At 41.7% G+C, this 16,255-nt stretch overlaps 1 protein-coding gene across 1 annotated transcript; it reads left to right on the forward strand.

Moving 5' to 3' along the window:
- The first annotated feature begins 434 nt into the window (after positions 1–434).
- On the forward strand, positions 435–8,007 carry ecd (ecdysoneless homolog). Its single transcript, XM_084076767.1, has 14 exons — positions 435–556; positions 1,015–1,240; positions 2,099–2,216; positions 2,344–2,431; positions 2,612–2,790; positions 2,955–3,147; positions 3,354–3,482; positions 3,696–3,821; positions 4,040–4,125; positions 4,238–4,347; positions 4,735–4,984; positions 5,688–5,755; positions 5,877–6,097; positions 6,739–8,007. The coding sequence occupies exons 2-14, from the start codon at positions 1,036–1,038 to the stop codon at positions 6,964–6,966; spliced, it is 2,001 nt and encodes a 666-aa protein (XP_083932893.1). The 5' UTR covers positions 435–556; positions 1,015–1,035; the 3' UTR covers positions 6,967–8,007.
- Positions 8,008–16,255: the final 8,248 nt, after the last annotated feature.

Here is a 16,255-nt window from a genome sequence, read left to right on the forward strand (position 1 = left end):
AAGCAAAATAACAAAGTCGCTTATAATAAGTGGACATGGCAACACTGATGGATACCTTACTTAGTTTTCGCATTGCTTCATGGGAAATGAAGTTCAAACCACAATTGAGGGCCCTTTGTTTTGTTGCAATATTGACTACAACTCCCTACTTCAGTCGCGACTGGTTGCGCTTCTGAAATCTAACCGTCCATTCCCGGGAAACGTCTATCAGTGATAAACGTTCCTCTCCGCCGCACAAACATATTCAATTCATTAATAAATGTCATTAAAATAGTGAAAATCCGAGACGTATTCTAAACACATATTTTCATAATGTGTCGTGTGTTTTCTAACCAAGCAGATCTGATCTACACATATAGAGTAAACATCAAACCTAGGAACTAATATTTCTCATGTTGGTTGCTAGTCGAAAGGATTTCATGAACGAACGAAAACAAAGTAGAGCGGCGTGTTAAAGACGTTTTGACACACTTCATTGTTCGGTGTTATTAATCCTCGTTCTGTAATAATCTATATGCATTAAATTCAAATCTTTCGAACTGAAAAACAAGTCCAGGTATGACAGACTATTATTACGTATATGAGCATTCACTTGATACACCTAGCCTTGGATCAAGACTATCAAAATGTATTTTATCGAGTCTGACTTTTGCTTTCATATCTACGATAGTCTTGGCTAGCACCCCACCAGGGCGTCCTGCACTTTCACCAGTAAAGCCCGTACTTCAAAATCAATAAAATACATATATGATAGTCTTGATACCTTGTGTGTGTGTGTGTGTGTGTGTGTGTGTGTGTGTGTGTGTGTGTGTGTGTGTGTGTGTGTGTGTGTGTGTGTTATTTATTACTGTTGAATGTGGACAATGACAAGTGATTGTTGGACATAGAATATATTATATCAACAGTCGTGTTAATTTAACTCTCATATGATAGTTAAAAATTCACAAATGAACACAGGATTTTTACTGTGTTCCATGTTCACCAATATTTTTCTTATTTTGGACTATATGACAGATCATTTGGTTGAGTGCCACCATGGATCTATTATCAAGAAGAATGGTGCAGGAGGATGTGGTCCAGTACAAACTCTTTTTAATCCAACCCGATGGTTCAGATTCCAAAACCATCAAACAACGTCTAACACATTTAGTCGAGGAGATTCTCGCCAAGGTTGCCCCGCTCTTGGTGAATTACATCTGGCAGCATCAATCGTTCAACCTCAAATACAAGCCAGAGAAAGGTGAAGGAGTTAAACTATAAAATTGTGACCTTACTTTGGCTTGCATTTTTTTTGCATTCTGCTGGCAACTTTGCCAGGGAACCAAACGGATAGTAAAGCACAATGACACTTTGGTAGAGGTTTAAGTTGTGTAATTACCTTGTCATGTTGTAATAATAGTCCAATTGGTGAGATATCTTGCACTAGTGCTCCACTGATTAGAAATTGATATTCCCAAAATATTCAATATTTGAATTGCACAGTGTAACAGCTCTCAAAGTCATTATTTTAGCCCACAAATGAACACAAACAAAGCAGATTCTGACAATATTTAACATTACAAAACCTGGTAAGGTCATCTTTTAACATAAAAATTACAACTTCCTGTTGATTGTAATATTTGAAGATCCGGATCTGCGGATCCAGTCCCGGTCTTCTACCTAATATAAATAGCTAAATCAACATTACGTCTAAATCTTCATTTTATTTGAATGCTGTACTGCGTTTTGTGATGTTATATCATATCACATATTTGACATCATCTGCTTTATATGTGTTTGTACATGAGCTAAAAGAGTGACTTTGAGATCTGTTTCACCATATTGCAATTTAAGTCAATGAGGAGAGTCAGGAGACTATTCAAAATATCTAACTATTTGGAATATCAATTCCTAATCAACGGAGCAAGATATCTTGCCAATTGGACTAGTTAAATCATTACAAGGTAACTACTCTCTCCCAAAGTGTTACTGCGCTTTAAGTCAATCATTTTCCAAATGTGGCAAATGCATGGGGGAAAAACAAGATTCCTGTCATGCACAGCCAGCGTCCTCTGGGTTTGATTGATTATACTGATGATGAAGTGTTCTTTATTGACAGGAGATGTTCCCGCTCACATTGAAGGCAACACTCAATTTGGGGACAACGTTGAGGATGAGTGGTTCATCGTTTATCTCCTCCAACAGATCACAGAGGCGTTCCCTGAATTAGCAGCCAGGTGAAACTGAATTCTCTGGGGGTTTTGTATTTTTATTTTGTCACCTGCAGGTCATATTATGGGGATATTTGTTAATCTGTTTAGTTTTCCTTTGTTTCTAGCTCATACGTGATCTTTTTGTGCACAGGGTTGAGGACACTGATGGAGAGTTTCTTTTGATTGAGGCAGCAGACTATCTTCCCAAGTGGCTGAATCCAGAGACCAGTATGAACAGGGTGAGATTTCTATTTAGGTGGTAAAGAAAATTGTGATGATCATCAGTGTTCCCATATGTTGTTTGTCAATCTGTCCATTTGTCTGTCAATTTAGCAATTGTTGTGCCCTCTTGTCAACAGCTGCATGTCAGTCTAAGTATATTTCCCCCTTTGAATGTCTCTTGTCAATTTCCCGTTCAGGTGTTCATTCATAAAGGAGACCTGCACATCCTGCCATGCCCATCTGGGTCCAATACAATGGGCCTTCCTAGGGGTGTGGTCCCCAGCATGGCCCAGGCTTTAACCATGCTGTCTTCTTACACTGAGGCCTGCCGTGCAAGCCCCAAAATTAGCTCGGCCCTGAAGAAACGGCTTGATGGGTGAGGGGAATACTCATCATCATAGGCCTCAGATCACTGGAGGACAAGATGGATAATGAAGTCAAATCCAAATTAATCGTGTGACTCATTTTTATAGACAATGCTGTCTTTAAAAATTTAAAGAGTATCATCTCGTGTATTTGTTATTTATTTCATCCTCTCAGGTACCCAGAGAAGATTACTGTTAGCCTTCACCACGCCCGCTGCTTCTTACCGGCAGGCATTGTCACGGTGTTGGCACAGAGACCAGACCTGGTGGCACCGGCGGTGTCAGCCTTCTACCTTCGGGATCCAGTGGATCTCCAAGCCTGTAGGAGCTTCAAGACCTTTCCCCCTGATTCGCGAGTCCTCACCACGGTACTCCCTCACAGATCATTATGTCCCCTGTACAACATAGTAATCACATTCATTGTAGGGTTGGGCTGATAATCTAATGATTAGATTATATATAAGAAGATATATAATCACAATTGTCAGTGACCTGTTTAAAACAACATCAGTCAGATTATAAAACGGAATATCCACTGAATGATCGTAACCCCTTATGCTACATCAATTTACAGGTGAAGTTTACCCGTTGTCTGTACGCCCAGCTACAGCAGCAACCCTTCACCCCAGACCGGAGGAGTGGCTTCACCCTGCCTGCTCGCTCTGACCCCCAGCACAAAGCCCACGAGCTGGGTATGAAACTGGTGAGCCAAGCGATGCTATGCACTTCTAGCATTGACTTACAGTAAAAGTGATTAGAGAATTCCTGTACTAAATTCACTGTATATTTCAGTATACTAACCTATATATTAATATATATCCTATAAGCTATTGGTGTGAAGCCGCTCTTTTAGATAATGAAACAAATGCAACTAACCAGTGCATTCATCTATTTATGTATCTCTTCACACCCACAGGCCCATGGCTTTGAGATCCTGTGCTCTAAGTGCAGAATGCCATCTTCAGAGCCTGATGACCCAGTCACCTGTAACCCTGAGTGGAAAGGCTTCCTGGAGAGCCTGAAGAGAAATGAATACTTCCGGGTGAGTCACCTAATTAGTCACACATTCACAATTAGCACATCTGATAGATTGGATTAACCCTACAAGGGCAGGTCAGCATAAATGTTAAATGTCTGGAACTTGACTAAAGTATTCTAACTTCTTGTGGTTAATGAAGGGATTAGAATTAGATTGTGTTTGTCTGTGTTAAATATCGCTGAGCTTGACGAGCTGAATGTTGTGGTTGTTGTGGAACCCAGGGGGAGCTTGAAGGCTCAGTGAGCTATAGAGAGCTGATGAGGGCAGCAGAAAACTTCTTCAAACAGTCAGTCTCCCCATCACACAGGTGAGGGTGTGTGTGTGTGTGTACATTGTATGATTGATGTGTCCGTGTGTATTTTGTGTGCATGCATGCGTGCGTGCGTGCATGTATGTACTGTATGTGTGTTTGTTTGTAGTTCCAGCAGCAGGTCGACAGGTGAGGATATTCTTCAGCTACTGCAGAGCTCTCCTTCATTCAACCTGGATGAATTGAGGAAGCAAGAGTCACAACTCCCCCCAGAGGATAGTAAGTGGAAGTGCACATGCCTTGCATAACTTCACCTATTTCACCCCAGTTCAAGTAAAATACACCAGGCCAGGGCTTCCTATATTATAATTAGTTGTCTCCACCAGGCTGGATGGCCTAAGGCCGGAGACTAGGTTTTCGCTCCTGTGTGTGTGGTTGTGTTTGTGTGACAAACAGAGAATAGAATACATATTATTACTGATTTACAGAGTCTAAAGTTGATTGTTCTGATATGAATAGAAATGAATTTACCTGTCTCTCTCTCTCTGCTGCCTGCTATTTTCTCTGCCCTCTGATTTCCATCCTCTCACTGTCTGACCCTTTTATTCTTTCGATCACATTACACTCTCTTCTTTATGCCTCTTTCTGTCTCTTGTCTGTCTCCAGGCGACAACTGGTTGGATATTACAGCTCAGGAGTTGGACCGCATGTTAGAGCAGAGAATTGGGGGAGGCGCGAGTGGCGACAGCCAAACGTCAACGTCCACCAAGCAGGCCAGGGGTGCAGATGAGAGGAGGAAGGAGACGGAGGAAGATAAAGAAGAAGAGGAGGCTGGCTACAGCTTGGTAGCTGTGAGCCAGAGCATGAAGAAGTTCCTCAATGCCATGTCTTCACATGAGGGGGCAGAGTTACCCTGGTGAGTCAGACTCACCGGCCAGTTCAGTCAATAATTCACATACAATGTGTGCAAGGTGTTTTATCAAAGGATAAAAGTGGATGATCCTGTGCATGGTACTAAATGGTTATGAAAATAACTCACTCTATCACTCTGGTGCAAAATGGATGTGTACACTATAGTCTATCTATTTAGCAGACCAGAGACAGGGCATTTCTCCATTAACACTTTTAACTCTGTCCACTCTTTAGTCTTTATAATAATATGCTTTTGTTATTCAAATATTGAAAGTCTTGGTGGTTCTACATTTTTGCACATACATTAAATAGCACATATCCACACAAACTGAGAGACGTTTTCTTCTTCTGAATGTTTGCCCAGCAATGCTCTGTTTACTCAGTCACTACTGCCACCTACATGGGAGGAATGTATTACAGCTGCTGGTGTATTTATTTTAGCAGAGCTTCAAGAGTACACATACTATATTAATTAACTATGGCAAATTATCTCTTTAGAAAACATATTTAGAGATAATTCACTAACGCCCTGGACCAGAGCTAGATAATTGAAATACTCCTGCCACATTAGACATACTCATATGCCAAATATTTGGTTACTTGGTAACTTGCTTAAAGGTAATGTGTACTGGTAAATGTGGCAGTGAAGACATCTCTATTCCCTTGAAGACATAAATATTCCACCTTGTTTTTCCCCTGTATTCCAGGGTCCACTCAAATGAGCCTTTCAGGTTAGATCCAGACTCCATGGCCAGTGCCCTGGACAGACTACTAGGTATGTAGACAATAGAATGGGATTGTGAAAGTAATGTTACTATCACAAATTAAAATACCAAAGTTACCAAAACGTACAGTCCATGCCTCTATGCACTGAACATGCCCTTCACTTGTTTCAGGAAGTAACGAAGACGGGCTTGATTCAGATGATCTTGAGGATGATGATGATGATGATGATGATGATGATAATGATAGCAATGACGAGGGAGAGGTAGAAGGCGGTTCCTCTGGTTCTGGGGGGCAGAAGGGGGCTGAAACTCTGGACAGTCTCAAAAGATACATGGACCAAATGGACCAAGAACTGATGGGCACTAACATAGGACAAAGCTTTACTCAAAAGGTAAGATTAGAATTCCTTCAAAGTCACTGTGTGTCTGTCTATCCTGCTTTCCTTTTCTTTTCTTTTTTAGAGTGAGGCACTTCGGGAGCAAGCCATCTAGATGTCGAGTCTGTGTATCGTCCAATGGCTAATCTCGCAAAGAGCTGGACCGATCAGCTGCAAATTTAATGATAATTAGACCTATTTGATAAGAGTTCAGTTCATTTTTATTTTTGGATATTGGACATATAACATAAAAAATTTACAAAAAAATTGTAATCAAACCACCACGTCCATTTGGAGATTCACATCTGCTACTGCAGACCAATTGTCCAAGTGCCCGAAAAAGGGATAGGGAGAAGCATTGAGCTTGTCGGGCACTATCCCTGGAAGATAATAAGACTGTTATTGATCCCGCAAGGGAAATTCAGTCAACAAAAGCAGCACAGCAGCTTAAGATACAGTTACAGGGCAACAAACGTACTGCAGGGAAAAATGCATACTGTACACCACCAGGGCATGCCTTCTGGTGGACATTCGCACTCTTAGTATTTTGAAATAAAGTCACTACAAGATGAGAAAGATTTATGCTTTGGATTTTCTTTTTAATCATCCATGACATAAGTAGTAGACGTATTTTTCAAACTTGCTCTTCCTTCCAGGAAAAGAGTGACGGGGCAGGCTTAGTCAATGGTTCCCCCCTGAACAGTGAGGGCGTCTCGAGGGAGGGAGAGGCAGAGGACCCAGAGATCCAGCCTCTGGACGTGGACCTCAACCTGATCTCCAACCTGCTGGAGTCCCTTAGCTCTCAGGATGGACTGGCTGGCCCGGCCTCCAGCCTGCTGCAAAGCTTGGGCCTCCACCTGCCCCCCAACGCCGACCGCTCTTAAGGGAGGAGGCTGAGGAGATGACTCCGCTAACGAGGACTGACAGATATTTACCGAGCATCTTTTCTTCGCCGGAGGGGATGAAGAATAGTTGGCCAAAGTGAATAAGTTCATTAAACAGAAGCTTTCATCAGACTTATCAGAATAATGGTCTAAGTGTGCTGATCTAAGATAATGTTTCAAGTCAGCTTTGTTCTTGACCTGAAAGAGACCTGAAACATGCTGAGAGTCTAAAATGATCTTGGTTTTGGAGATGGCATAGATTTGTGATGTTTTAGTGCTGAAGGAGAATGAACGTTGACCGGATGAGGCCTAGACTTATAGGTTAGAAGAGACAGTTTTGTTATGTGTTTATTGTGCACAACAGTTAAAGACCCACTCCACCAAAGATTTTGTGGGGTTAATGTTTTTTTGGAACTTAACCATGGTTCTTACACTCTCCATATCTTAATTAATATGTTTATTTTACAACCAAAATGTGTTTTTCAGACACTCACTGACAACAGGTTTGACTCGGGGCACACAAGCCCTGAGTCAAAGGGAATCAGGTCCTTGTACCCTTTCCATCTCTCACTGAGCAGCCAGCTCCACATGATACACTTTGTCTTACCATCTTCTCACCTTCTCTGGTTCTCTCACAGAAGGTGTTTGCATGGTGTGATGTGATGTCACACAGTCAAAGCCTCATCAAAGACGAGCAAATAACCTGGTATGCGTGCATATTACTAGGTCTCTGATTGGACAACAGACCCATGTGGGACAGACACATACCAGGTGTATTTGCTTGGCTTTGATGAGGCTTTGATTGTGTGATATCACACCACGCAAACACCCTCTGTTCCCTGAGTCAAACCAGTTGTCAGTGAGTGGTTTTGGTTGTAAAAGAAACCAACACATTAATGCTTAAGATATATGCAGAGTGCAAGAAACCACCAGGGGTTTTATAGTTAAGCTTCAAAAACACATTAACCACACAAAAACATGATTTTTGGTGGAGTGGGTCCTTTTGGAAGCTAATTAATATCTTAAAATAAAATGGTATTTCATGTATTAATGTGGATGTTATTTGAATTTCTGGTTCCTGCAGTTTGAATTTTTCGTTGGGCAACTGTTTCTCACAGCTGGGCAAAGAAATATTTTAATATTGAATCAACACTTAACATGAAACTCTGTGTAACTTTTCAATCCACAATCTATGCGACTACATTGCTAACTGTCAATTAGTTTCATAGGCTGTACACAGGTTGCATTGAAATCAAGGGAACACATTTGCAGCATGCAAATATGTGCATGGTAATGCCAACACTTGGTTAATGATCATAGCGTCATGGGACCTTGACTAACCTTAGCAGTCGGAGTCATCCAGGGGCATTCACAATATGAATTCATTGTCTAGAATACTGTTATTGAAATCTTCAGGTGCACTGTACACACACTCACACAACTAAACCTAGTGTAATATCAGTCATGTTACATTGCATTTGAAGTGTAATGCAGGTACTCTACAGCATTAACCATTTAAAAGTAAAATTATAAAACATTCCCTGCTGAATGTTGTCAGCCCAGTTTTGACAGCATCCCTTGGCAGCAAGTGCAATGTGAACATGTTTGTGAAAGTAATGTAACAAATACATATTCAGAGAGGATTAATTGTAATTTATCACATGCCCAGAACATATTTTACCTGGTTAGAGGAGAGGACCAAAAAGGACCAAAAAGGTAATAATAACCTTATCGTTACTAGGCTAATCAATGCATTCTAAAGCTATATCTTATCTATGGGTTATATGGCAGCTGACCACTCTCAACTATGGACAACCATGGACTATGGACATGTAAAATGGCAACAAGGGTAGGTCCGTCAACAAGAATATTCCAGAAGCAGATTTGAGCAGCTGCTAGTATTCCATTTCCTCAGTGTTGTTAGGCATTGTTATTGACACAAATGGCAAAGCCTTTCGACTCTGGTGAGTAATGTAAATCTAATAACAGCAACTTCATTCATCATCCCTTGGGCCCCGGTAGGCCCTTTCGGTAATCTATTCATGCTTTTAGAGGTAATTTATCCAGAGCTGCCATGGACAACAGGTGTCTGTAAAAAAATATCTCTGTCCTTTAAAAATAATACAGCAGCTTGAGAAGTGGTTGTGTCAGCTCCCGTGCCGAGTGGAGGAGTGCAGCAGCAATTGGTGAGACACATAATGCGCTCATGCCAACCAGGAAATTCAGCAGCATCCCCAACAAGAGAATAGCCAACAGGTAGCCATGGAACAGCAGCGTATGCCAGCTGCCCTGACTCAGAGCTCGCCACAGGCCGTCCGGGTGCATTAGGCAGAGGAGGCCCAGCACCCAGCTCTGGTTGACCAGCTGGGTATAGTAGATGTCAAAAACAGACATCTGGGAATCAGGGGAGTGGTGGAGCTCTGCCTCAGAGACTTTGGCCAGCCAGGTCAGGGAGAAAGCATGGAGAATAAGGCTCAGGAGAGCATACAGGCACTCCAGAGGTTCTACACCAGGCATTCTCTGGGAGGCTGAGGAGAGAGTGGAGGTCATTCAGTTTTTTTTCTCCCTCCCCCAAGTAAAGTGACTTTCAGTACTTAGAAAAGCACTATATACATTTGAAATAGTATTATAATTATTAGTACTATAATGATAATAATTATTGTTATTATTATTCAGTTACAATCCCTGGCACTGACAGGAGGGTGTATTCAAGATGTAAAGTTCTGACTGGAGGGTGGGTGGTATTACATCTACGGTGCACACCAACTCTGCCAAAGTGCTATAGAGCAAGGCACTGAACCCCAAAAATTCTCCAGGGGTGCTGCACTGCAGCTAAACCTGTCCTTTCTCACCTCTGATGTAATGCATATGTGTAAGGAACTGTTTATGTGTATCTAGGAGGGGATATGCAAAAACACATGACAAATTCTTCCTCTTTCAGGTTGAATTGCCGGATGTAGTGGAGATATCAGCCTAATACAAAACACAGTAGCCCTGGAATGTAGGTGGAGTGGTGGACGTTGTAAAAAAATGAGACAATTTGTCTCAATTAGCACCATATTTTCTGAACAGATCAGCATATCATTCTAACACTGTGGGTTTACCTGTGATGATGACTGATGTTCCACTAAGGATGGAAATCAGAACACTAATGTGGATGGAAGGGGGCACTGCCAGCTTCAGGCTGTAACTCCAGCTCACGGTTAGCAGTGGCAGCAGGCGAATGGTGAGGGGGTACAGGCCAGAGTATGAACAGCTGGCCTTGGCCCACATGCCCAGCACAGCCTGGGCGCTCTCACAGATGGCAGGGGGCAGTAACCTCTCACCTAGGGACTTGGAGTACGACTTCAGAGGCACCAGATCTAGGGCATGGAGTAGATTTAAGGCTAGCAGCGAGATGAGCACCTGGAGAAGACAAGATATTGACTTTAGAGACAAATTAATGTAAATCTGTCATGTAAAGCAGCTTCATCTAAAGCCTGTATAGTTCAAAACTAACTAAAACGAACTACATGAATAAAGAATATAGTATGTTGAGTATGAAATAACATGATTCAATCTTGTCACTGAAAGCAATATACAATGTTCATGAAGCTTGTCACAAATGTCGGGTGTATATTGCACAGTGAATTTAGTCTAGAATGACGAAAGAACATAATTTTTGAACACCTTTCCCTGAACATTGAGTTTCATGCAAAACAGAAGTCCTAATCAAATATTAACCCACCAACACAGGTTACCCCATTACTACTAGTTTTAACCGTGGGACAAGGTCACATTTAGCTCAGGGTCATTCAGCCACTCAGACATTTACATCCATTATGCTCACATGTTGACTACCACAGTTAGTTTTCCAGCAAAGCCCCACCCACGACTACTAAGATGAATAGGCTACGGCTGAACATTAAGCTATTTAAAGATTGTAGGCTATTGTAAGCATAAATTGTATATTCTTTGTTGTTAGCCTGTATATTCTGTATATTCATTCAGTTACATGCATATACCATGTGATAATGTAAGGTTTTTGAGGCCTACCCTATTTTTAAAATAATATCTTATTCTCATGAAAGCACAGAGTAATTTCCCAAAACAATAAGACACAGACAGCCATGGGTGTATAAAAATGACTCTATTGAGAGAACCAGACGGTTACAGTACAGTGGTAAAATATTCTCAAAGTGTTCTCTCTCCCGAAGTACAGAAGGGAGAGTGTTTTAAAGCATTCTTATCAATATTGGTAACCAAGGCAACATATCAAGGTTTCACAGATATGACACAATTTGTTTACATATTAGCGGCTCCACGTTATCTTCTTGGCTGGGGGGAAATTCTTCATTTGGGTGAATAGTTCTTTAGACCTATCACCACCATGCTTCCTTCATATACAGCAGACATAGTATGTTCATTCATATTCATCGTCTCCATACATGGGCATGTGACGTCATTCCCTGTAGAAACCGTTGCCTAACAATGCCGTTTTTGCGCTGATGTCAGGCATGTCCATATTACGGCATAATCCACTCAATTTGTGCAAGGTGATTGGCACTGTTCCATGTGTTGCCTAGCAACGTCAATTAGCGTGGCTGTTGGGCCTGGGCATGTCCATATTTAGGCCTAATTCAGCTTCCCGCCGGCCCCAGACAGCAGCCGCCACACACAGCGAAACAATTTGAACTTTATATAATATAGTAGATGCAATTGCTATTACCAGTACACCAATATTTGCACTAGTGCACTGCTCTTTCCACTAGGTTGCAGAAAGAGAAGAGCACTAAGCAGCAGGTACCAACCTGTGCAAAGCAGAGAGCCACTGCATATGGGTAATGGTACTGGGGGATGAAGATGATGGCCACAAAGTTGCGGAGCTTGTCAACAAGGCCATAGATTACCAGCACCGCTATACAGAGGGTGGGCACTATTAGGGGCTTCCATGCATCGTGAGCGGAAATGCTCTTCAGAACTGTGGAACCCCACCTCCTCCATCTGGCACTGCACCGCACACAGGTGGAGGCCAAAATGGAGTCATCATAGAAATGAGGAAGGAGAAAAAAAGACAAGTCAGTTGTACACCTTTGAATGATGTTCATAAGATATATTAAAATGTACAGGGAAAGTGATGAAATAGGTGAAATAGGATTTGGGGATTTTATTGTATTTATTTGGCATTCAATTGATAACAATACACATTAAATCATTATGGAATCAAAAAGAATGCCTGGATAACCTATTTATATTCCCCATGGGTCCATAGAAAGTATAGAAAGAGTATAATATTTGACAGTGCAGGAAAGGAAATTGAGACAAATCGTCTACATTTTTTACAACGTCCACCACTCCACCTACATTCCAGGGCTACTGTGTTTTGTTAATAGGTAACTGATGGAAAGTGACAATAACAATGGACAATTGGTATAGATCCAGAACGGGAAGAATTTCCAAAGATGCAACATTTTTTTAAAGAAAGAAAAACGTGAAAAGGGCAGATGTACCGTAACCTTTTGAAAATACTTTACAGTGTAAAATATTGCTTAAGTTGTTCTTGCATACTACACTCTATACTGTAGCTTACTTTCTCATCGTATTAGTTGGCAGTATAAATGTAAACATATGGAATCCACTCCAGTATGACTCTTACATAAAATTAAGAAAATATGATTTTGTGCTGGGGTGGCTGCTGTGAGTAACGTGTCTATCCCAGGGAATACATTTCCAATTATATTTGATGTAAATAAGCATGAGTGCCTATTGTCGGTGATAGTAAAGCATAAACAATTGTAAATGGCTTCCTGTACCAGTGAGGTTAGAAAATGTTAGTGGCACAACAGCGCTGTAGATTGAAATATAAACAAAACCATGAAATTGATGTCAGAAGAAGAAAAAACTAAAATAAAGAAAATAAAGAAATGCAAAGTTACTCACCATCTAGTCATATTTTATCCCCAGCCCTTCATGCCACAATCTCTACGATCCTCTTAAACATTCCCACTCATACCACCGATACTCTTACTACAGTACTACTACAAATACTACTACTACTACTACTACTACTACTACTACTACTTATAATAACAATAATAATAATAATATGAAAGATCCCTTTTTTCTAAATAAGAATCTATCTCTCTTAGGTTTGTTACCTAACCCTCTGAGCTGGAGACACTGAGCTCATTTGCCTCCCACTCTGATGTACAGACGGACTTTGCACTCAGTGTGTTTGTCTAACCATAATTAGAAAGGGACATTAGAAAAGGGTCAATGCAGATCTGGACATGTGCACTTCAGGGGTGTATATAACTTGAGGATTCCTTTATGACATGCTGTAATCACAGAACAGCACATTTTTATTGTACAGTAAGTGTGATAGGGTCATAACAGTCCTTATTACAATAGGTTACAAGCAGATCATGAGCTATCAAGCTGTAAAGCTTATCTTTACTCACAGTAATAGGTTGATAAGGCTCAAGTACAGTAGCTATCTTGAGTGGGTACTGGAAGGTAATAAGGCCACAGATCCCTCTGGTTCTAGCATCTGCTTGTAACATTCCTGACAGTTGCTCCCCTAGTTCTCTTAACCTCTAACCACCCTCATGGTCTCTCACTCTGCTTTCATAGCAACTACAGTGGTTGGTAGCCACATGGTCTTATGGGCGAAGCCACTTAAGTACACAGATTTGTTTTAGTTGAGAAGGTGGGGGGGGGGGGGGGGGTTGTTGTTGTCCGTTGAAGCTCAAACACATTTGCAGGGGTAGGGCCTCATTCATTGATCGAGCTCACAGGACTCTGACCTGAATACAGACACCCACTGATTAAAGGTGGTGTCACCCAGTCTGGCTAATAAGTATCCAATACAGGGGTGCCTGGTGGCACAGCCAGTTAGTTACTGCATGGATCACAGAGAATGAACAAATCCGACCAAATGGGTTACATTTGTACACACTCTCAGAGTTAAATTAACAATCAGGATTATGAGTATGCTCCTTGTGAGTTGCTGCAAGGACCCGAGTTGGAATCTGACTTCTGTCGTGTTTTGCCTGTTAACGTTTGGCACGAAGACACGCTCGCCTGCCAGCTCGCTCAGTGGTGCCTCTCGTGGCTGAAGTCCACTTCAGACGGTGCACCTCTGTCGTTTTAACAGTTGTTTTGCCTACCGTAACTACGTCCTAACTTAACATTAGGGGCTTGTTATGGAAATAATATATATCCAGTCGAGGTGAAGCTGATAAGAAATATGTTTATTTGTCGAGTCCAACTGCATCAAAAACAAGCATGTTTCTCTTAAATGTCCCCCCATAACCCAAGAGGGCCGGTGCCCTGAGTTCCCTCTAATGCTCCTTCCCGCGTGGTGTCCCCTCCAAGCTCTCTTAAAAGAACTCCCCCTCATATCTTTTCTCAGTGTCTTTATACCTCTCTCCCAAGAAACAACAATAGGTGTGGCAGGGCCTTTTACATACGTAATAGCTTGATCAAAAGGGTTGCAGGCTTGGTCTGCATCTCTAATGTCTTCTAAGTTCTCACTCAGCCCATCTCCTCAAAAAGCCCCCCCCCCCATTTCTCTGTCAGTCACTCTTATATCTTAATATCTAAGCAGGAATAAACACATAAAACAAGGAGGTGTCTTACCTTTGTGTTACTCTTGGCTAGGGCCAGGGGGTATCAGGTGGGGTGTGGCTTTCTCCTTATCAAAGGAGAGACAGTGGGTGTGAAGCAAATGGAAAATCTGGAATACATACAATCATGAAATAATAGATAAATATTTGACAGTCCAATAGTGCCATAACAGGCTGTAGTCTGTTCTCACCAAGTAGGCCGAATGTTCCGGGGCTGATCGAGGGCGAGCGTTCCGCGGCAAGCAGGGAGAGTGGGTGCTTGGGTACGAGGCTACCATTTACCTGAACAAGATATATTACATGTATCCAACTACATATATTTTGAATTATTATTTAGATAATTGCACTATAGCGTAAATATTTCATATTTACTGCACAAACCAATTTCATCCTCTTCCTGTTTTGTTTGATATACCACAAATAATATTGTTTTTTATTTGCTACCTCCTCTAATGTGATGTTTTTACAGTTTTACTGAGTGGCTCTGCAGGAGTCTATCTGTCTAGAAAAGGATGTGTTTGTGTGTCTGTGTGTGTGCACGTGTGTATGTGTGTCTGTGTATGTCAGGAGCTAATCTTGCAAACCACTGGACGATCAGTGCAAAAACATGTGTGCACGCTGCGAGTATGCCACAGACCTAACTCCATAATATTTGTTCCCTTTTCTCTTACATCCTAAAACGTTTTGAATGCAAATAACACATATTTTTTATCCAATAAACTAGAACAGGTTCTTACAGTAGGGATAGGTTCAGGGTTAGGCATAGTTTTACTAAGGTTTAGTTTAGGAATAAGTTTAGATTTGGCCATAGTTTTACTGAGGTTATGTTTAGAAATAAGGTTAGGTTTAGGCATAGTTTTACTGTTTAGGAATATCTGGTCGCGACCGTTACGAGGGCGCCAGATTTGACCCAGGGCGAGTGTTTTGGGGCGAGCGTTCTTGTGTTCATAATTAGCATCCATTGGACTGTGTAATGTGGTCTACTTTGCAACTGTGGGCCTACAGGGCTGAGAAACACCTGTATGTCATCTGGGCTTTTGAGTTAATAGCATTGTTTACTCCCATCAGCACCTCCCCCAGAGAACCCACATACTACCAATGCTAAATTTTTCACCTACTGTAGGAGGCCCAGGTGAAGAGCTGGAGAGGCTTCACCAAGTTAAAGTATGTATCTGTTACATACAGTATGCATGAGGAGGGGGAGGGTAAGGTGGTCAGGAGCTGAAATGTGGATTGGGACAGGACAGTAACTGGGACTGGCACAGGTTTAACAGCGCAACCCAGTGGCAACCCCACACACACACACACACACACACACACAACTTTGCAGTTCTACAAATCTACAAACCTTGCGTCTCCCTTTTTACACGTGCAAACTGCAAACTCTACTCTCAAGACTGATTCTGCCCTAATAAACAAACTAACTATCAATCTGGTTCCCAGATTGCATGCAAACAAACACGCAGGGCTTTGGATTTCCCACACTCCCATACAGTCACAGTACCTTGATGCACACCATGACATGATGTGCAGCATTGGACTGATCTAAACTATCAGACCACAAAAAAAAGCAGTGAAGAACATAGCATGTTGGTACATGCAATGCACGGCGGCGACGGCGCTATGCGTGGGTCAGAGCCTACGGCTATCTGGCGTGCGTTAACTAACCAAAATAAGCATGC

The sequence above is a fragment of the Gymnoscopelus microlampas genome (assembly GCF_963454915.1).
Source record: "Gymnoscopelus microlampas genome assembly, chromosome: 13".
Classification (NCBI taxonomy): domain Eukaryota; kingdom Metazoa; phylum Chordata; class Actinopteri; order Myctophiformes; family Myctophidae; genus Gymnoscopelus; species Gymnoscopelus microlampas.